Below are 22,291 nucleotides of genomic sequence, written 5' to 3'. Positions count from 1 at the left end.
CAATAAACACTAATATCCTCAACAAAAGCATTACCATATTTTTTCAATGAAGTTGATACTCAAGTGAGAGAAAACAAAATCTATTTTTCACTCTTAAAAAGTACAGAAATATGGTAAAACTGAAATATGTCTTGCATCAATTCTTGATAATAAAACATGTACAAAATACCACTGACATACTAGAATCTGAGTGATTCACTTTAGGAGCAATTTGCTATCTTTTTTATACATAAAAGAAAGCCATTGTTTTACAAAATTTCAGAAAACTCAATGCAGTAATGCTGTTAAAAGAGTCACTTTACAATGTTGGTCTTGGCTAACTCTTCTGTAAAATTCTTCTAAGAAACATCATTACTGCTTGCTACAACTCCAGACATCTACTCCACTCCCATGAGCCCCCACCTAGAGTGCAGGGTCCAGCTCTGGGGCCACAACATAAGAAGGATGTGGACCTGCTGGAGCAAGTCCAGAGGAAGCCACAGAGTTAATGAGAAGGCTGGAGCCTCTCTCCTGTGGAAAAAAGCTGAGAAAGTTGGGGTTGTTCAGCCAGAAGAGAAGGGTGTGGGGACACCTTAGGGCAGCATTCCAGTACCTAGAGGAGCCTTACAAGACACCTGGAGAGGGACTTTTCACAAGGGTGTGTAGTGATAGCACAAGAGGGAACGGCTTTAAACTGAAGGAGGGTAGGTTTGGATTAGATACTAGGAAGAAATTCTTTACAGTCAGGGTGTTAATGCATTGGAACAGAGAAGATATGGATGCCTGATCCCTGGAAGTGTTCAAGGCCAGGTTGGACGGGGCTCAAAGCAACCTGATCTACTGAAAGGTGTCCCTGCCCATGGCAGGGGGGTTGGAACCAGGTGATCTTTAAGGTCCCCTACAATCCAAACCACTCCATGATTCTATGATTTTTGCCAGGAGTCTTTCTTCTGGGTTTCTCAATGCATACTAGAAGAATGTATTCAGAAGAACTCCTGTTGTAATGCCAAGCTGTCCTCTCACGTCCCTAGAAGAAAAGCTGGATTTTGTGTATCAGTTGCAACTAGGAAATCAGTAAAGTAAACTCTATATTCTTGCACTATGAGAACTGCTGAAATATTTCAGTGTTTTTAAACTTTATCAATGAAAAAAAATTTGGGCTTAGGGTAAAAGGATACATATTGAAATTAAACACGTACTGTGTTAAACCACCATATCTTTCCCAAATATACCTCTTTGTTTGACAGAGAAAATAACATTTTGGGAGGAATTTCCAAAAAAAGAAAAAAGATCATAGTAAAGACTATCAGGTCCCTTAGGTTACATTAATAATGCATTCTGCTTGTGAAATTAAAAAATATATGTACAGAACTAGATTTTGCACACCTAAAATATTTTATACTCACCTTCACAGAGTTTCTGTTTTATAACTTCTTTAATTCTTGATATTGCAATATAGTCTTCAACATAAAATACATAAGTTGATGAAGGTTTATTGGCAATAGCTTTAAGTTCATCCTCCTCAATTTCTGAGCCAACACCAATTGCAAACAAAGTGATCTTATTTTTCCTTGCTTCTGCTGCTACATCTTTGACTTCATCTTGGGACTTTCCATCAGTGAGAACCACTGCTATTTTTGTTAAAAATCGTGAAGATTTTGCAAAAAGATGGTCAAAGGCAAACTGAATAGCTCTTCCTGTTCTTGTATTTCCTCCCAGATAGTGTATGGACTCCATTTCCCTGATGAGGTTCTCAGTGGATTCATGAGTTCCAAGGGGAATTTCAAGTACGGGGTAATCACTGTACTGGACAACTCCAACTTGAATAAACTTTGGCCCTATGTCAAAATTTCTTGTAATATTGACAAGCCAACTTTTGATTATTTCAAAGTTTTCTGGGCCAACACTGTAAGAGCCATCCAAGATAAAAACTAAATCTGCCGGAGCAGTTCGGCAACCTAAAACAAAATCAAACAAATATTTTAATGAACACTTTCCCTTTCTTCTGCCACAGTAAATGTTTTTCTTATCAATTAATGTTTATATTAGGATCTATACTGACATAGGCATTCCAGCTGAAAAAAAAAATAGCAGAGTTCATCAGGGCACACTTGTGTAAGATTGTGTAAGCGACAGAGATCCAACTTGGTACCTGAAAGCCACACCATTTTCTGGTTTTTACATTAGCTCCAGAAACAACTATGAAAAAATCTGGAATTCACTTCCTTAGCTGGCAATTGCATTCTATTCAATAAACAGAGATGAATACATATTGGATCTTTTCATATATCATCTGCAGAGATAATAAACATAAAAACTCCTTTTTGTTAGCAAACCAACCACACTGCAGAAGAAGGCGATAGACTGAATACTCCAGAATCCTTTTACAAATACCTTTTAATTGACTTTGGAAATTCCTACATGGCATTTACAGAACTAGTATTATAAAATCCTGAGGCTCAACTGAATGTTGCTGGTAGCATATTCTGATTTTTACAGAAGAAAAGTATTCAGTGAATGAGCTCAACCTCCAGAATATAGAATCACATAAGCATTTACTAACTACCTGTAACTGCATGATGACTTAGGCATGGATTCAGCTCTCCTAGCTGTAGTCATGATCTTAGTTTTTACACTAAGTTGCCAGCTACAGGCCATGGACAGACACAAGCATTTTCATAGGAAAGTCCTTCCATGCTACATGCTCATTCTCAGATGGAGGGTGTAACTTTCTAAAGGAGGGAATCATCCTCCATTGACTGTGAAAGAGGTTTTGATAACTGACACATGAGGTGCCAAGGACATGGCCAAAAGCAGGAGGGCTTATTTTGATCTCATGGCATATGAGGCCATGAGGCTTACTGTCCTTTTGTTTTCTGAAAGTCTGCACCAAGTCTGCAGGGAGGAGAGCTTTGCCTTGCCATGAAATCTGCCTATGGACACTTCTGATCAAGACAAGATTTCACCTTCCTTGAAAGCAAGGGACCACAACCTGCTGGAGAAATGCTAACTGGAGTTAGCTTCCTCTCACAGAACCTTTATTCTTCCTTATTTAGTTTCTCACATAACAGTAAGCTATTCAGAACTTTCATTCTGAAGCAATGAAAATACAAATACTCAAGACTCAATTTTAAATCAAGACTGGAGCTTTACAGTTCCATCTACCACCTTGGGCATTTCTAAGACACAAGACATTCCCCTCCTAATGAAAAAATAACATATTTAAGCTATTTTTATTTTATTTTATTTTTATATTATTGGATTTTCACCAGGAAAACTATATTGGAATAAAATCACCATCAACAGAAGGGTACATGTGAACACCAAAATGGATATTAAAAATTTGAGGCATGCTTTGAAGTTGCACTTATCTGAAATGCAAAAATTAAGACCTACTTGCTCTTGTTTCGCCATCTTCAGCTGAGATATAATCATGAAGCAGCAGAACTAACAGCATCTGAAAAAATGTTACAATCTGTGCCATGTGTATTTTATTCTTTTATTCTCAAGGTCTTGATACAAAACTAGATGGGGGAAAATGAAAAGAAAACACAGTGTTATTGTATTACCAAAAAAAAAAAAAATCAAGCTTCTGCAGTTTAAAAACTGTCTCTGAGGAACATCTCTGAATCAAATCTGTAAGACCAGATGTGGCCACTCTTCAGTGAACCATTGACTCAAAAGTGTCAATCATGTAAGCCCAAAACTGAGATTCTAAACTCAGCAACACTCACCAGCCTTTTTGCAGAAGCTCAGTTTTCACCAGGATGCATTTATACACTTCTCCTGCTAGGTACACTCACAAGCAGGTTACATTCTTAGTCACGCTTGTCCAAACACTATCCCACTATCCCACTCTGTAGCCACTATCAAAAGACATTACCAAAAGATCCAAAACATGGCAAGTGTTTGTGTATTACTGGTGGGGAGGTGCTACTTTGGTCTCAGCCCCACACCTGGCTGCTTCAGGGAGTCTGGGACAGTTCCCACTCCCCCACCCCAGGACTGAGACTGACACCAGCAGTCAGGGTCTCAGCAAGCCCCAGCCCTTTCCCAGCAAACCCAAGCCCTGCAGACAATGTACTGCAACATCCAAGATTACATATATCTTCAACTTTTAATTTTTTTTCCTCTGTTTATGTCTCCTTTGCTATCATGGTTTATGAAATACAACCCCATGTCAAGCAAAGATGCAATTTAAGTCTCATATTGCTGTTAAAAATATTATTTTACTAATTTATTTTAATTAAGGAAGATTTATTCATTATGTTTAATGAAAAAGGGTATCATACTGGTAAAAGATAAATTTTTGGAGTATTGTATTAGAGATCCATTAATTTCAAGACTGTGAAAGAAAGTATATTGAATCTCTTTTGTATTCTCTCATCTCATCCTTCAATGTAAAATGCAATTTTCAGGGCATTCATTTCAGGGAATTCATTTCACTGCAGAGCAGTCAACTTCCAAGAAATTCTACTCCCAACTAATGTAATTCCCTGAAGTTAATAAAGCATGACCATAATTATTCTGTTATTAAATTTCTCCTTCAGATTACAGATAATTGCAAGGTAGAGCCATATTTTGTTATTCATATTACCTTGTGGCAGAATGGCTAAGAAATCCAACACATCTTGGAGTTTATGGGATTGGACACAAGATCCAGAACTTTTTATTTGTGTAGTTCTGCTACACAAATACTGGGATATCACCTTCATTCAAACAGATTAAGTGGCAGGTTTTTATTCCAGTTATGTAAAAAAGGATCTATTTTAAACCATGAAACTGTGTATAAGTATTAGGCTTATAATACAGAAAAGAACATAGTAGAGGTAGACATTTTACATAGATTATTTGGTTTGTTGGTGGTTTGTACAATTGATCATTCTAAAATCTCTTCCAGCCTTTTCCATGGCAAGGTTTTAAGTATAAACCAAAATAATGCTTAGGCCAAAATGAGCCTATTAACAGGAAACAAAATTAAAAGGATAAAACCAGAGCTTAAGCAACCAGATAATGAGGATTCCAATGCTCAATATACTAGAAAGAAAATAATATTATAGCACTGCATTTTAACAGTTAAAAAGAGATGCCAAACCAACAACTCCAGAGACCTAGCTGCTGTATCTTGTCAACACAGTAGTTCTTGAACAGGCATCAAAAGTGTACTTGAAATTTACAGAAACACCACCCAATCCAGGAATGAATATTTTAAACTAAACTTCTGGCCTCTGGCATTTTCCAAATTTTCCCCAGTGATTAGTTTGTGGTTTTACCAAACATAACCAGGAAAACACACAGAACTGTCTTCCCACCTCTCAGTTGTACCAAACCACTTTTAACATATGGAAGTTGATGTATGTAGGAGAAATTCATACAGGGTTACTAAATAAATACACAGATGTTGCATCCAGCTCAAGTAAAGGGTGGGAGACTGAGAGAGTATTAGTGGAGAAATAGCACGTGTTACTGTATTTTTCAAGGCATCCTTATAGTTTATTTTTTCCACTTTAATAGGGACAGAGCCCCAAAACCAACCCCAGGCTTTGTAATGCTGGTGATGCACAGGGTGGCAGGAGCAAACCTTTGGCTATCTCCCAGCACCACTAAATTGTTTAAAGTAAAGCCACAAGATTTTAAGACAGGATACTGGATTGGGTGGACCTTTAGTGTGACTCATTATGGCCATTCTTTCCACTGGATGCTTTTTATCTTGGTATTTTATATGCCAGTTTGATAGCAAAAGGGATGTTAGAGTGAGGGGAAACAGTCATCTAAGGAAAACTGCCTATCTCAGACAGAGGGAAAATAAACAGCTTATGTAAAGGCTTCTGCTCTGAGCTCCCAAAATGAGGGGCTGTAGGGCAAACACAGAATATCCGAGTGATTTGAATCAAGACTCAGGCAAATTTCTCTGCATCTGAGTGTACACAAAAGATAAGGTCCTAGCAGTGCTACTAAACATCAGACCCTTGAAACAATGGGGTAGTAGTGTAAGACCCAGTTCTCCAGAGCAGAGTTCACAAAGTATTATTTCTGCCTTCACCAAAAGCAGGAGAGAAAGGTGGCACAATAAAACCTGGCTGCATCAGCCATACTCCATGAGATCATGGTGAGAGACAGGTGATAGCCTCCCCCATGTACATTCACTGTTTGCTGTGCACAGGAGGAAAACTCAGCGAGGTTTGGAAACCAGTGACACAGCAACTCACCCACATGCTGTCCCTGCAGGCAGCCTTAACCACTGGGACAGTTCCTGAAACTTATTTCTCACTTTCTTCTGGGCAGAGCAATTTTGCCGTGCAGCAGCATTTGCACCAACAGGGCCACTGAAATCTGCTGACTGGGAAGGGAATGGAACTCAGGTTTCCTATATAGTGGAAATGTGGTACAGCCATTACTGAAACCAACAGCCTCTACGCGATTTTCAAACTAATTCAAGACTGTCAGTGTGTTACAGATGCAAAGGCACGCAATTCCCAGAATAGCTTTGCTGCACAGAAGTACACAGAGGTTCAAATGACATCTCTATATGCACAGCAGAATAATTTCACATCCAACTTAAGTTTTCAGCAGAAAATTTATGCATCTAAGCAGGTTAGGCAGTATTTACACCTTGCATTTACGATGCCTAAAAGCAGCACCTTCTGCATCTCAAAGGGCAGTTTACTGATGCAGTCTTTCCACAGCAATTTTTCCAGTGCCCAGACAAATAAATAATTTTATTCTTTTCATGAATACTCTCTGAGGAAACTTTCCATTTAGAGCAATTTGGAATCTTACAGAATCAAAAATATTGGCTCTTCAGTGCAGTTTTGTCACTATTCAAATTCATAGAAAGAGATTTCTTCTCTCCAAAATCTTCTGGCTTCTCTGCTGCATGAAGATTTCTTGCTGAAGAATTACACTGAAAGGAAGAGTTTCTTCCTTCAATTCTTCCCACTGCTAGTTACTGCCTAAGAAGAAAGTCAGGAGGGGTATGGTTTTAACCTTTTCCATCATTCTGAGAAAATAACCAGACTAAAGGTTATATATATTAGCAAGCTTTCCAAGAATAAGTTAACACTTCTCTCATATTGCACCACTGCATAAACCTCTCATAATTCAATTAGAGATCATTAAGTTTGGTGTACAAAGGGCCAAGTATGAAGACATTACAACAGTGAAAGGAGTGAAAGGAGTGAAAGGACATAGAAAGATTCTTTGCCTTTTCAAAATTTACACAATACTACAGAAACTGAGCAGCCAGAAAAAGGAACCCTTGAAAATCATCATTAATATGCATTAAGTAATGTGGAAAAGTAATGCAATATTTCATCACCATGTTTTTATATTTGCTCCCTTCATTTTCAGAATTAATGGGATTTGCAAATAAAATATTAAGGCAATTTACGTTTAGCTCTTTATTTCTATCTCTACCTAATACTACCAGTCCTATGCATTCAAAAAGTCTAAGACAGTTTCTTTCATCATGTAATTCATCTGCATCTGTGTTTATTTCCACTTGGTTTTCAGTTCCCTCCTGCATTCATGTTTTCCACATATTGCTCCTATTCATTTGTTTTTCTTGGTGGGCACAACTGATGAGGTTGTTATACTTGCAAACATTTAAAATAACAGCATTTCCTGAGAAGGGTGAGGCTGTAAAGATATGATTAATTTAAGCTTGGTTTGCACCTATATACATGTACATAAATGCAGGATTGCCTATAAATAGATAAAATCTCCAAAAGTGACAAGTACATCAGTATCCTTCATACCATTTCTTTCTTTTTCAATGTTGGAATAAAAGATTTTGGCATAATCAGCAGTATAACTACATTCACGCCAGGAGTTTTCTACAACATTAAATATATGATTAAGGATGTGGTTTAATTAAGAGGGGTCAAGAAAGAAAATTATGTGTTTAAGTTACACATACTATGAATTTTCTTTTGTGTTTTTTCTTTTTTAAGTATTAGTGCAACAAGGATAAAAAGCCATTATAAAATGGTTCAATCCTGGCTAATCCTTAGCTGTACTAAGTCTATATATGAATACATGGCAATATAAAGTACACTTAGTGCACAGTTTCAGATATTTTACTTCCTAACCCTGAAATCAAGCAGAAAGCAATGCCTGGACTACCTTGAAAAGAAAAGACTAATGCAGGCATTACTTGGGCCACCTGACCCATTTCCACTTCCTTTGCTATCTCTCTTTTTACAACAGCAAGAAAGGTGGAGGAGTGTGGTTTTGTTTACTTTCCCTCTACGAATCTAAAGCCTACCTGGCAGACAGACTAAAAAACAGAGATCTCCTAATGGAGCTGGAGAAATACATGGAAAATTGAGAAGGGATGCAGACAAAGACCTCTGGCTCAAGTCCACAGCTGCAGCAATGAGAGCTGTGCAGAGTTAATGGCAAAGCAGCTGAGTTAGCTGAAGATGAATGTCCAAGCATGTGAAGAACATGAATAAATACTGAAGATCTCAGAGAAACAGTAACATCACATCTCATCTCCATTTTCAGAAATCAATCTCACCTGACTCTGCACATATATCTGTTGTCCCTCAAGTACACATTAGCATGGTCTGTTTTGCTGTTTAAATGTTATATTGTATTTCTCCCTCAAAACACAGTAAAGACAGTAACTAGTACTTCAAGATGATGTTTGATATTTCAATTATTTGTGCCACAGATACAATTTAAATATCTCAGTAAAAATAGTTGACTTAACAGTCAACTGTTAAAACTACTGCCAAAACTACTGATAAAGCAAACCACTTCAGTCTTCATTCCAGAAGACATTTTATGGATAAGTAAGAAAAAAATTCAGTGCACCAGTAGTTTAAATGCAATCATTCTCCAACATAAGTACAATTCCTATTATTAGAGGTATTCAATGCAAAAAAGATAAACTCACAGGAATTGGTACTACATGTTAAGATTACACTTCATATTTGTAGCTTTGATATATATATATATGATGTATAAAGTACTATGCAGATTATATAAAGGTACAGAGAGGATCAAGAATTCATCATCTTCTCAGCAGATTTTGAAAATAAGTCTTTGTATAAATTTTATAAAGGGTTTAAACCAAGTTCCATGCTAGACATTGAAGACTAAAGCAAGCAGTTGACACATATTATAACCCAAGTAAGACTATACATAGTTTTGAAAGCAAATAATGCTCGTAAATGACATGGGCTGACTGTTTATTTTTTGTATGATTCAGTAAAGCACACAAACCCACACGTTCCTCCAGTTTACAGCAGAGACAGTTTGGATTCATGCTCCAACATCTGAAGTCATAGAAGACTTGTATTTTTAAATCCAAGTTATTCTGGCACTTCGTACTTTGTTGGATCTATTCCCACTCCAAGAGGATGCTGTGCCAGGACCTGGCAATTAGTTTTTATGGGTTAAAGAAAAAGGAGCTTACCACAGCATTTGAGCTACTGGACTGACACACGACTGACTGGGAAACAATACAGGATGGGCAACTTAAGGAAGTAACCGCACTTGGCAGCTCAGATTGCTGGCTGCAACAAAAGAATTTGAAGTCTCCCTGGAAACCATGATTTACTCCTGTCTGTGGAAGGCCTGTGTTAATTCTCTCTTATCAAGCATCTTGAGATTCCACAGAACTTTCCCTCCTTGGATGGACCCAAGAAAAACAAAACATAAGAAATGTTCCAATCAACTCCTAGAGGAAATCTCAAAGTTCAAATTTTCACTGTGCACATGTAAAAGTATCTATTTTACTAAACAGGTAAAGAGAAAAAAGTTAATCGAAATTACAACCTGGTGCAATAGTTTGGGAGGACATTTTGTTTGCACTAAGGAATATAGAGTTCAGTTGGGCCATTGACAAGAGAAACAATAATTGGGGCAAATAATGAAATAACTAGAAATTATATAAAGTAATTATATATAATTACATTAAATTATATATCATTTAGCAGTGAAACCACGACAGAAATCAGTTTAATTCTAAGAGAAAAGTACAACAATCTCTAACAATAGGTGTTGATAAAAAGAGTCATAAAGGCAACATAAAAATGGAATCAATCCAAGTAAAAACTAATGCAATTATAAGACCACTTTTGAATCATTCCCATTTGACAAGAGATACACAGAATTGCTCATCAGTTACTGCTGTGGTCTCAAAGTCCTCAGAAAAGCAAGACAGTTATGGACATAAACACTGTCAGATTCAACTAGGTTGTCATATGTGGGACACACATTTCTGCCAATAGCTCCTCACCCGCTTCTTTCTTTTCCCAATACATTGATTTTACTTTCATCTTTTTATTTTAGTTCTACACTTTTAAAAAGGGAGGGTAGAGTTGGCTTAGCTGAGATGTTATTTGCAATGTGATGACTGCAACATTTGCCGTGAAAACAAGAGAAATGCAGTGAGAAATACACAAGAGGGGATTTAAAATAAATGTACTGTGTAAAGGAAAGAACAAGTCTGCAGGCTTTGTTCGCCTCCTGCAAGTAAGGACCTAAATCAGAAAAAGAAATTTTATTTTTCAGTCTTCTTACCTTTTTTTTCTATTCCTTTCTCCTATTCATCCTCCAAACAGGTTTGGATTCCAGCAGCAAGACCACTAATGAAATTCATTGTCTTTTTTCACAAATTATATTTTATGCTATTATTTGTTTTAGTATAAGTAATGTCAAAGGCTGGAGAGGATAAGAATAATGCTGTGGATGCCTGCTTTAGCCAAAGGCATCAAAACTTCCTTTGAAAGCCTAGTCCTTTGCAATTCTTTAACTGTCCTCTACCTTTTTCCATAATTTCTGGAAAAATCAACTAAAAGCAAATCAGACTGATCTTTAAAAAAAATCCATAGCCACAGGAAAGGATGATTAAACTATCTGTTCAAGCTTCAAAACCTTATGTCATTGTTTTACACTACAGAAAGAATGGGTATTTATTCAATTTAATGTACTCTATATCAAGGTATCATGAAGTATTCTGCCCTCTAAAACATTTGATTATATGTTAGTATTTTAACAATATACAAATTCACTGACTTCAATCCAGGAAGAATCACATAAGATGAATAGATAAAAAGGATTTTTAGGCTTTCCAATTCTATTGTTTTTAAATGATAGGATTCTATTTACTTAGTCCTGTTTTCATTGAAAATATTGACAATTCACTCAAAGGAGGTTGTGATGGATGAAGAAATGAAAATAGTAGAAATTCTTGAGGAATTTAGGACCTGAACTAGTAAAAGTTTGAAATAATTACATTTGTATTCAGTGGAGCTAAATCAAACCATTAAGATTTAAAACAGTTTTTTGAGGGAAGAAAAAAGAACTTTAGCACATGCATACTCAAAGGGGAAAACAAACATTTTCTGTTTCAAGTATATCCAAAATTTGGTACTTTGAGAAATACATTTCCAGAAAAGTATGATCCCAAGCAAAAATTAAAACCATGCAAAACTTCTACACCCAGCTGCTTTACACCTGCAAAAAGACTAAAGATATTCCAGCAAGTAATCCAGCTCACTTTCTTTGAACTGCAATGACTCTTACAGCCTATGTAGGCAATTATTTCTATTACTTTTATAAAGCATAAAATTCCTTCGTAACCCTACCATACAGTTTCACTCATTCCACCAAGGAACTAAAGACAAAGTAGCTGCAGAGTTGCAAATAAATGGACAAGCTGCATCCAGGAGGCTTTCCAAAGATGCAAAGCATCTTTGGGCAGCAGTCCTGCACTATACAAAAACTATCTGTGGGTATTCCTCCTGTACAAGATTCCTGTGTATCCCTCTGGTTTCACCTTAAAAAAGATAAAAAGCATTAAGAAAAAATATGTAGTAAACCAGGAGATACCGTACAAAGTTCTCCCTGGATGTTGTAAATCACTGTCTCACATAAAAAAACACCACTATTTCCCAATGCTCCAGGCAGACATCTCAACATGGAGCTGTTCTTTATTTTAGCATGCTTGTTATTGTAAGATCCCAGATTCATTCCCTATTTCTACATAAAAGCCTTGTACTTTCTGTGGTGGGGTGACTCCAGCTAGAGGCCGGGTGCCCACCAAAGCTGCTCTATCACTCCCCACCCCAGCTGCAAGGAAGATAGAAAATACAGCAAGGGGTTCACGGGTTGAGATGAGGTCAGGGGGAGATCACTACCAGATGCCATCACAGTCAAAACAGACTCTACTAGGGGGAAAAATATTTTCACAAGCAATAAAAGCAAATCTTAAAAACACCTTCCCCAAAGCCCTTCCTTCTCTCCAGCCTCAACTTTAGTCACAAATTCTCTACTTCCTTCTCCCAGCAGCACAGGGGGATGGGGAATGGGGGTTGCAATCAGTTCATTACACGTTTTCTCTGTTGCCCTTCAGGGGAAGATTCCCATGCTCTGGCATGGGGTCTGTGCCATGGGATACAGTGCTTCACAAATTCCTCCAAGGTAAGTCCTTTGCACATGATAAAATCCTTCATGAACTGCTCCAGTGTGAGTCCCTTGTGGGGTCACAAGTCCTGACAGAAGCTTGCTCCAGCACAGGCTTCCCATGGAGTTGCAGCATTCTTCAGGGCTCCTCCAGGAGGGTGGATCTCTGCACCCTCATCCCCCAAGGGCTGCAGAGCCTCACCATGGTCTTTGCCATGGGATACAAGGGAATCTTTGCTCTGGCACCTGGAGCACCTCGTGCCCCTCCTGCGCTGACCCTGGTGTCTGCAGAGCTGCTCCTCTCCCATGCGCTCACTCCTCTCTCTGGCTGCAGGTGCCATTGCACAGGTTTTTTCCTTCTTCTTAACAAAATGATCTCAGAGGCACTACCACTGTCAGTGATGGGCTCAGCAACTGCAAACCCACCTTGGAGCCAGCTGGCATTGACCCTGTAGACATAGGAGAAGCTTCTAGCAGCTTCTCAGAGAAGCCACAACAGAACCCCCACTGATATGAAAAACCTGGCCACACAAACCCAATACAAATTCACATATCCAGACATTCTGCTCTATTTTGTCCCAGTCTTGGAGCAGCAGTGCATATTGAGGTGATTATCTATGGAACAATAAGACAAAAAAAAAAAAAAAAAACCATTGCTGAAGTAACCTACATAGAATAATAAACTGACGAAAATTATTCTGGATGATCTAGGAAGTGCTGCTTTTTAGATATTCCTCAGTGTCTGCTGGTAAACCTGTCTCTGATTGTTTAAATAATGGCCTTTAAGAAAGTAATTTAGTTCCTTGCGGGGGTGTCTGCATTGCTACAGGTCACTGAGAGAGAACCTAGCGGAAGGTCAGATGTCTGAAAGACTCTGGAGGACTCTTGGGGTATGGGGAGTGAGGGTGCAGAAGCTGCATGCAGTCCTGGTCAGCACTGTCTTGGGGCTGGGGGAATTTAAGTGGGAGTGCAACCCTAAATCTCCAGGATATTGTGAGGAGAACTACCTTGAGGGCTGAGAGTTTTCTGGTATTACAGTAACAACAGACAAGGGCATGCAAGTTTGTTCTGCACTTGGAACATTAGAAACATTAGAAATCTCAATGTTCAAAACTGCAGAAAATAATTTCTCTGCATTGTAGGCAGTTCCCTACAAGCTGGCACTGCAGGGATGGAATGGGGGTGTAAGGCTGCATCCTGATCCATCTTGCCAGTTTACTCATGGGAAGAAGGCAAATTCCTTCCTCCCACTCTACATCCATGAAAAAATCTTCAACATATGGGTTAGAGAGTCATCTGGCCCCCAGGCCATGAGACTTGCTACTATACTCAGCAGTGATTCCAAACAGTCGTAAGCACTCATCACCCACACATCTCCTAGGTTTCCACCAGGGAAATGAAACAAATCAGGCACTTTCTCCCTCTTTTGAGTAACAGTTAAATATTATTTACCAGAAGACCTACCACGAACTATTCTGAGAGATTATATATTTTACCATATGGGTTATACATTACAATCCATAGAGTAAACAGCCAAAGACTTTCCCTTGAGGACATGGTTTAATGGTCAACATAGTAATGGTGCTAATTTGGCAATTGGACTTGATGGTCCTAAAGGTCCTTTCCAGCCTTAAGAATTTTATGATTCTATTCTGTATCCTTCATGCCATTCCAATTGCAACTTTCATGTTCAAGAGAAAAGTGCAAACAGTTCTGTCTTTTGCTTCCTTTTGCTATGAAGGGTCCTAGAATCTCTTAATAATTCAAGAGTGTCATATTTCTGAATCAGCCACCTTGACTTAAATTAGCCACTGGTGAATTAAATGACCAGTAGAGGTTAGAGCAGTATAGGGAACATTTTTTCTTTCAAAAACACTGATTAATTTTTCCAAAGTAGTTACCATATCTCAAAATGTACAAGACACAAGTAGCTTACTTTCCATAGAGTCCATTAAGAAGTGTCACGAGTGTAGTTTGCAACAGAATGAATAAAGCAACACGGCACACTTTCTAGGACCTATGGCAAGTTGCTTACCCAGCAAATTGGTGGTAACACACAGGCCTGAACAAAGTATAGGTCATGCTTTCTTGCATAACCAGGTGTACAACCTGGCTTTCAGAGGAATACCTCAAATTTAAAAAAAAAAAAAAACAAAAACCAGATTTTATATTATCAGAATTTTTAATGCAAAGTTTAAAAAAAAAAGTGAAAGGAATACATTATTACTTGGGCCAGAAATAGAAATATGACATTTCAAAAGATGCCAAATGCATTTTCAGACATATTCCAGAGCTATTCAACTTGAGATGAGCTTTTCTTTTTTAATATCAAACTTAGAAAAGTGGTCAATTCCAGGTTTGTTTGTTTGTTTAAAAAGATGAATTTATAAAAAAGAGGGAGCACATCTTGAGCATCACTTACAGCATTTCAGAGAAAACACTTGTAGTGTTTCTAGGGTTTATTATGACACTTGAAGCTAAGGATTACACAGTTGGACAAAAGCATTATGCATGCAGTCTTAGTGACCTCATATAAAGAAGCCTTTTGGAGATAAATACATGTGTTAAATGTCAATTTGTATTTCCTTCAGTAAATAAAAAGCCATGGTTCAACAGCACCACCAGCACAGATTCTTCAGGCCATGGTGTTGTGCAGTCTCCCTTTCGGGAGCGATTCTTTTTAATTATATTGAGACAATTCTCAACTGTCTGCCAACATTCCCAAGAGCCTGGCCATTTTTCATCAGAGCACAAAAGATGATGGAGGTAATATTAGCACATTTTTACATTTTTTGCTCCAGTTCATTTACAAGTACTAGTTACAAAGCAATTAGTTACAAAATGAGGTGCTGCTGGTTCTTGTTGTGGTAAAACCCAAATCTAGAGATTCATCAGTGCCTACATTTATGCTATGGAGAATCAACATAAAGTAACTTGGTTTGTATTTTTTCACCATGATGATGAGATTCCTAATAATTTTTAGAGTGTTACTAGAAAATATCTATCAGCTTTTAAATTTTGGGATTGATAAACTGTTGAAAACATAGTAAGACTGCAGCATGAACTACACAGGGTGAAAAATAAAAATAAAAAAGCTATACAACCAACTTATCCAACATATAGCAATAAATAATTTAAATCAGACAACAGGCACAAAAAGAAATCAACATGGATCCAGATGAAGAGTTTCTAAGCATAGTCCCTTTTATGCTCCTGGTCTATTAAGCTTGCCTTGCAGAAAAAATGTTAGTAGACTTAATTAACATGAATTTTAAAAAGGTTCAAAAGTGCATTTGCTTATTTATGTCCTCTAGTAAGGTAAGGGGTAAGAACACAGTATGACCAAGAGGTGTTGAAACCTCGTGGGCACAGCCCCTGCCACAGGTCCTGGCTGCCAGAGCTCCAGAGCATCACTGAGTGAGTGCCAGAGACAGAGAGACTTCTCCAGTTCTGCTCAGAGACATCCTGAAGAGGAAAATCCTAAAAAAAGCTGTGAAACGTGCTATTGGCCACAAGCCAATAATAATGTTACCTTACTTCTGCCAAAGAATATAGAAATTTTTTTACAGAATTTAATACTAAGGAAGAGACAGGCAAATTTGCTTTTAATAAAGTATGTTATTATCTAATTTCATGCTGAAGTATAAAAAATACGTAAACTTTAACAGACACATGTAAAAGTAACTATAGCATTTACCTACAAGCTGTAAAACTAACATCTGTGGGTTTAAACAAAACCAAGTATTGTACAGAGTGTGACTTCTTCAACTTAAAATGACTGGACAGACTGCAGTTTCCACCCAAAACAAAAAAAAAAGAAGAATCGTGAACTCAATGGATCATAAAATCTGCACCTGGACTGTAATTTGTTGTGTTAAGGCCTAAATAAACAAAGCATTGTCTGTACAACTGGGCCTGCAAACAAAACAGATCAAGAAGCAATCAAAATAAATAAGCATACATGTTACACCCTATAACTTGAAACTTTAAATAACAGCTATTCTATTTCCAGTTACAGAATGATATGCAGTGCTCAAACCTCCACCAAACACTGTCTTTCATTTAAAAAAAACAAAGAGAAGTATTCTTTGAAATTCTATTCCTCCAATTTTGATAATATGTTTACAAAATACAAAACTACTGAAATATTGAATCCTCCAAGAATGCCAACTTAAGTCTTTCAGGGTAATTTCACAGAAGTTCTGTTTACCACTGCAAAAATGGTGGTATTTGCAGATACTTTGAGACCTCAATAATTATGTAAGTGGTGTGTGAATTCCAGATAATCCACGCAATAGGCTAAATAATTTCATATGGTTATTTACAATCTCATTTTATATGACTATCATCTCCTTAAAAAAAAAGCATTTTGGAGGAATCTTTGGCATAGTATCAAGAGCCAAAGATGGTGTGTATCGTTTCATATACTGCTTCCTTATTTAAACTATAAGAAATAAACCCAGCTCTCACTAAAATGTATTTTCTTGTATCTGAGCCTTATTTCAAAATGTGTGATTACATTCTTGGTTCTTATTTGGGCTATATAATTCATGAGAATTCACACAATTTAGCTATATTTTAGTCACAACAGCTAGCAACTCTATTATAATACATAAGCATTGCTTTATATTTTAGCTCTTTAAAATTAAATACTCTCATGTATGTTTTAGAATGAATTTGTTGAAGAGGAACTCTATATATGTCCATGATAATTGATTCTCAGATAGTATTAAAGGAGAAAAAAGTGCATATACTAATACAGAAACCCAGTTTCTTTTCAGTCATACTGTTAAGCTTCCATGAAAACAAAAATACATTGAAAATATCAACTAGTGAAAAGCTGTAAGCAACAAAAACTAGAAAATAACTACTTCATGGAAAAGTACAAAAATCTGTGTCTGTGTCACAAAAGGACATAGGAGTATTTCATAACAATTTTTGTAATAATTATCAATATTTTCCTTTGTTTCAAAATGTTCTCAAGATCTTAACCTATTCATTTTCAGGAGGAAAGGCTACTTCCTGTTAATTCAAAGAAGAAAACAGGTTAATGATTTAAAGTGATTACATATTTACTTCAGGTGTCACTCATGAGTGCCTGAGTTCTATTGTAGTATTAATGTAAGAAAGTTTTCAGAATGAAATCGCCATGTAACAGAATTTTCATAGCTCTTAGATTTCTGAGCAAGATTTCATTGCCTGCAGTTGCCCAATAAGCATCCTATGATTAATTCTGTAGGAGCTGGAGACATGTATCATCCAGATCTATTTAAAAATCACATAGAGTGACCATGAAACAAATCCAAAACTGCATGTGGTCAAGTGTTGAAGAACAGAGAAAACCAGGCCTTCTTCAAGGGAAATGCTCTGTATTGGACAGCTCCAGGATGGTTTTCTTGAATGCCTTTTCCTTCTTACTGAGAGGTACCATTAAACAATGAACCACTGGCAACTACAGTGAGTACTTAGCAGGCCTACTTATGTATGCACAGAGAAGAAATTTTCCTTTGCTAGAAACACCTCTTCTGAAGGCAGATAGCTTATTTAAATCCAGATCAGAAAAGAAAACACAAGATAAAATAAATGGAATGTCTTTGCTCTTTAGGAAATAAAAATTAATCTTTATTCTTGGTTCTGCTTAGCTTCCTCGAAGACAAATATGTGCTTCTGAAAATTAGGTGCAGCTGTCCTCTCTTTTGAGCTCCTTAATGAAATCCTCTGCGTTCCGGCTTCCCTCCCCTTTTTGGCAAAACTTGTCAATGTTCATTTCAGCCCAGTCATGAGCACGCCATGGCCATGTGGGCCCCTTTGCACAGCAAATGGACTTAATCACAGGGGCATACAATTACATTCCTTTCTCCTCATTGAAAATTCACCAGGGAATAACAAACATAAACCTCCATTGTCTAGGACCTTTAAAAAGAATTTGCTGTTATTTCTATTCAGCAAATCTTCCTCCCCTTCCCTAACTCTTATTCTTTTCCATGCTAGCAAAACAGCAAAAAAACTCCTTTATCATTTTATCTTCTTTGTACTGAAAGGGCATATTTTTCACAGTTTGTAAGCATTTGAATACATTTTATCATCTTTTATCATCAGTGATTTCTCATGGCTGGTGTCATTCTACATAGGACCCGAAGAATTCTGGATTTTACTTTTCAGGGATAGGAAAAAATGCCTCCAGGTCTCCAAATTGCCATTATTTCCCCATTCTCTCTTAACTTCCAGACACAGCTATTCAAAAAGCCATTTAATTTATTTGGTTGGTTTTCTTAGGTTTGCCATTTGATGCTTACTTTCACTGCAAATGACAGTTGCTGAAAGACAAAGAGGACTTCTTTTCAGTAGGTGAGAATTTAAATTTCTTTCCAGTGGGAAAGGTAATTAGGGGGGGTTGTCTTTGATAATTCCCCTCCACATATTAACACTTTGTATCATTATATTTCCACATAAAGTTTCACCTTACTTTTGCTATGAAGGGCAGCACTATAACTCCAATGTTCTTGGCTGTACTTTTCCTCACTGCACTGTCCCATGAGTTGACAGAGGATGCCATGATATATCTCAAAAGTTCTCTCACTTCATCCACCCAGTTCTGCTCCCTCTTAATGGAAACATTTTTATGCAAAATGTGATAGCTAGGCAGACACCATTCCACCTGGGGAAAGAAGGCACATAGCTTCTACCAAGACACTGACATTCAGCTCAGTCTATATTTTTCCAGGAGTGATCTACTTTATCCTTTACAGTCCTGTGCTATCAAGCCCAAGAATTAAAGAGCTGGAGACTCCCATGTCAACTTTCCATGGGTAATCAAACGTCTGATAAAATGGAAGCCCAGCATTATGTAACTTTTCCCAGGGCTTTTGTCTTGGGCATAAAGTGTAATCTCAGAGCCACTTCCCAAAAAATGCTTTTTTGAAACATTTCCCACAACTGAGAAAGGAATGAATTCACAGTACTACCAGTTCTGCATGGTCCATTTCCGCTTCTTCTATCAAGCCATGCTCTGCATAACTCACCCACCCTGTAAGCATTGCACAGATGTGTCTGCTCCTCTTCTCCACACAGGACACTGCAGCTATGCTTACACTGTTTAATCAACTGGGAATATTATTCTATCTTTTCCATGTGCAATGAAGAAAGGGGAAACACTAAAAAACCAGGGTCAGATCCCAAGTGCAAGTAAGGAGGAACACACTGATCTGGTCAAGGAAGGTTGCAACCAAAGAGGTTTAAATGGCCTTGCTTAGATCTCTGTCTAATAGAGTCTCTTGGGGACACAGCTCCAGGGTATCCCAGCTGGTTAAAAGACTAAGAGAAGAAAAAATAACACATCTGAGGACACCGAGAGTGGAGTTTTCTAACTGCACCTACAATTTGAACCTTCTCAGCAAGCAATATCAGGAAATGAATTACATACTACTTCATACATCTTCCCTCAAATGTTGGCATTACACTGACAGTCTAGAAAGCCCATCATGCTTGCTGGCAGTTCCTCTGCTAGTCTGGCAAAAGTCAGCACACTTTAGTGAAGCAAGGGTTATACCACAAATTTTAAACTGATCTCAATAATCTGATACTTTTATAAACTGTACTCTTAATACAACTATGCAAATTTATCTAGACCTCTAGATACATGATCCTGGAAACTCTTGTGGAACCAGGGAGCTCATAAGGGGGTGGGAATTGGAATTACCAACTGAGACCAAAAAGAAGCACAAGGTACTTTTGACAGGACTTCCCAAGTGTCTATTAAAGGCTACACCTAGATGTACTCCTGCTGTTATACCAGCTGCAGCACTCTTCATTTATGTGTCTTCGAGTCACCTTAACTGGGCTCATTTTTATATGCTGAAACAGTTCTGACTAAAAAGAAAACTTTTGGAAATCATTAACTTTACTTAATGAAGAAAGTACAGATTGTTATAACGTATTTTGGAAAATACAAGCTGGCATGCTTTAAAAATTATTGGCTTAATTTCAAACTAGAGCTCATAGCTTGTTTTTTTTCTTCCATTTTTTGATGTAAGATAAAAATTAGTTCAGGCAAGTTAGGGCATGTTTTGTCACCACGATTGCTCTGAAAATTTATACAAAAAGGAAAAGAACTTTCAGTCTGGATAATGCAAATCAATATTGTATATTTGGTAAACTGGATTAAATGCAAAACAATACAGAGACTTGGGTAGAGTCAGCATTCTTTAAAATATATGAAAAAGTTCTGGGCTAATGAAATGACATTGTTATTGTACTTCAAATGTCATTGTTAATTGTTAATTGCTAATCAAATGGCATTGTTAATGTACACTCCATCCACAGAAGATGGGACACTCTTCATTCCAACAACTCAATTTTTCCTTTTCAAAGACAGCTTGGGTAAAGACACTTTTCTAGCATATTCAACAGTTAAATATATATCTTTAAATATCCTACAAGTTTTATCACACAGCACATATACAGCTGTGTATATTCCACATTTAAAGCCCTCCCAGATAAGATTAACTTCCTAATTAAAACATTCAAAAACCCAATGATCACGTTTGTAAGCAAGTAGTCCCCTTCTGCAGCAGATTTTACCCATGCTAAAGAAGATGGGGATGGCAGAGCTACATCCTGAAGCACTGATTAGCACCTCTTTACACAGCACTCTGCCACCACCTCCGAGGACAGAGACTGAGTGTATTTGAGGCACACTTGCTGTGCCTCTCTGCCAGACATCCCTCACATCATGCAGGACTCCAGAAGGAGTAAATCTCTCTCTAAAAAGTTACTGAAGTGCTGTCTTCACTTCTGCACAGGCCCCTCACCTCTCTTCATACCTCCCTTTATCGCCTTCCTGACAGCAGGAACAACTGGCCCTGAGATCCCAGCCCTTTTCCCAAAGCCTGGGGGGGATTTAGCAAGGGACAATGAAAAGGGAAAGAAAAAATGTTAGCTTGAGTAAAAATGGATGACTGCAGATGCCATAAAAGGCACCCCACAATGTGGGACAGTAAAAAAGACAATGAGAAGAACTGGTCTGGATGGAAAGTGTGAGGGAATGAGAGACCCTGCTGCCACAAATCTCAGCCAAACCTTCCCTGTCCCTGTGCCCTGCTCATTCCTCTGTCCCATTATCAACTGCCAGAAGACCCCCACCACTAGCTCCACAGCCAAAGGGCCCTTGCAGCCACTTCTCAAGCATTCCTGCCCCAGAGGACCTGCAATTCATCCCAGTCCATCCTTGTCTTACCCTCTGTGATCTCCATAGCCTGCTCATTTTGCCACATCTGCATTCATTTCTGTCATTACTTAGAAGCCTCCAGCTTTGTTATTAGTTCAAACTAGAGCTTCAGACAAGCTACCGGAACTAACCACAGGAGAGAGAAAAATCTTGGAATACAAAAATCTGAAGTATGAAGCAGCCTTAAACTACAAATATGCAAGGTAGAAATGTATATTTCCTATGTGCTAAAACAGTACACTTAACTGGCTTGTTTTGAACAGACAGAAAATTCAAGGAAAAATGAAATCTCATTGGCATGAATGATAGTTTTATTTTGCACCACATCGAGTTCAAACAAACTTCCCTGGAATTTTTGCATGTTCTTAGTTATAGAGATTGGGTCTCATTCCAGTGCCTGTGTGTTTTACTTGGAGCAACTATTAACTTCTCACTATTTGAATCCTGTTTCACTACAGCATAAAGCACACTGATAAAAAGATCAATTACTCAACATTGAAATTATATAAATTACTCAACATTGAAATTATATAAATCACACAAAATTCCAAAAGGTTGACCCATATTTACCTTGTATTCTCCGCTCATAGTATTATTCAGTATGATCAACATTGCTCATCTCCCTGGTCTCTATCTGCTGTTAATCATGAATAGTGTGCCTGACATCTA

General features: G+C 37.6%; 1 protein-coding gene across 1 annotated transcript in view; it reads right to left on the bottom strand.

Annotated features, from left to right (window-relative positions):
* Positions 1-22,291, bottom strand: part of COL21A1 (collagen type XXI alpha 1 chain) — a 90,786-nt gene that overhangs the window by 64,650 nt on the left and 3,845 nt on the right. The window contains exons 2-3 of the mRNA XM_063153406.1: positions 3,376-3,503; positions 1,386-1,937 (exon numbers count right to left, since the gene is read on the bottom strand). Of these exons, the coding sequence (XP_063009476.1) occupies positions 1,386-1,937; positions 3,376-3,463 (640 nt within the window). The 5' untranslated portion in view covers positions 3,464-3,503. The remainder of the gene's footprint in view (positions 1-1,385; positions 1,938-3,375; positions 3,504-22,291) is intronic.

The sequence above is a fragment of the Melospiza melodia genome, chromosome 3, assembly GCF_035770615.1.
Source record: "Melospiza melodia melodia isolate bMelMel2 chromosome 3, bMelMel2.pri, whole genome shotgun sequence".
In the NCBI taxonomy this organism is placed as follows: domain Eukaryota; kingdom Metazoa; phylum Chordata; class Aves; order Passeriformes; family Passerellidae; genus Melospiza; species Melospiza melodia.
Note: the sequence above shows the minus strand (reverse complement) of the source record. Positions and strands in the feature narration are given on the sequence as shown.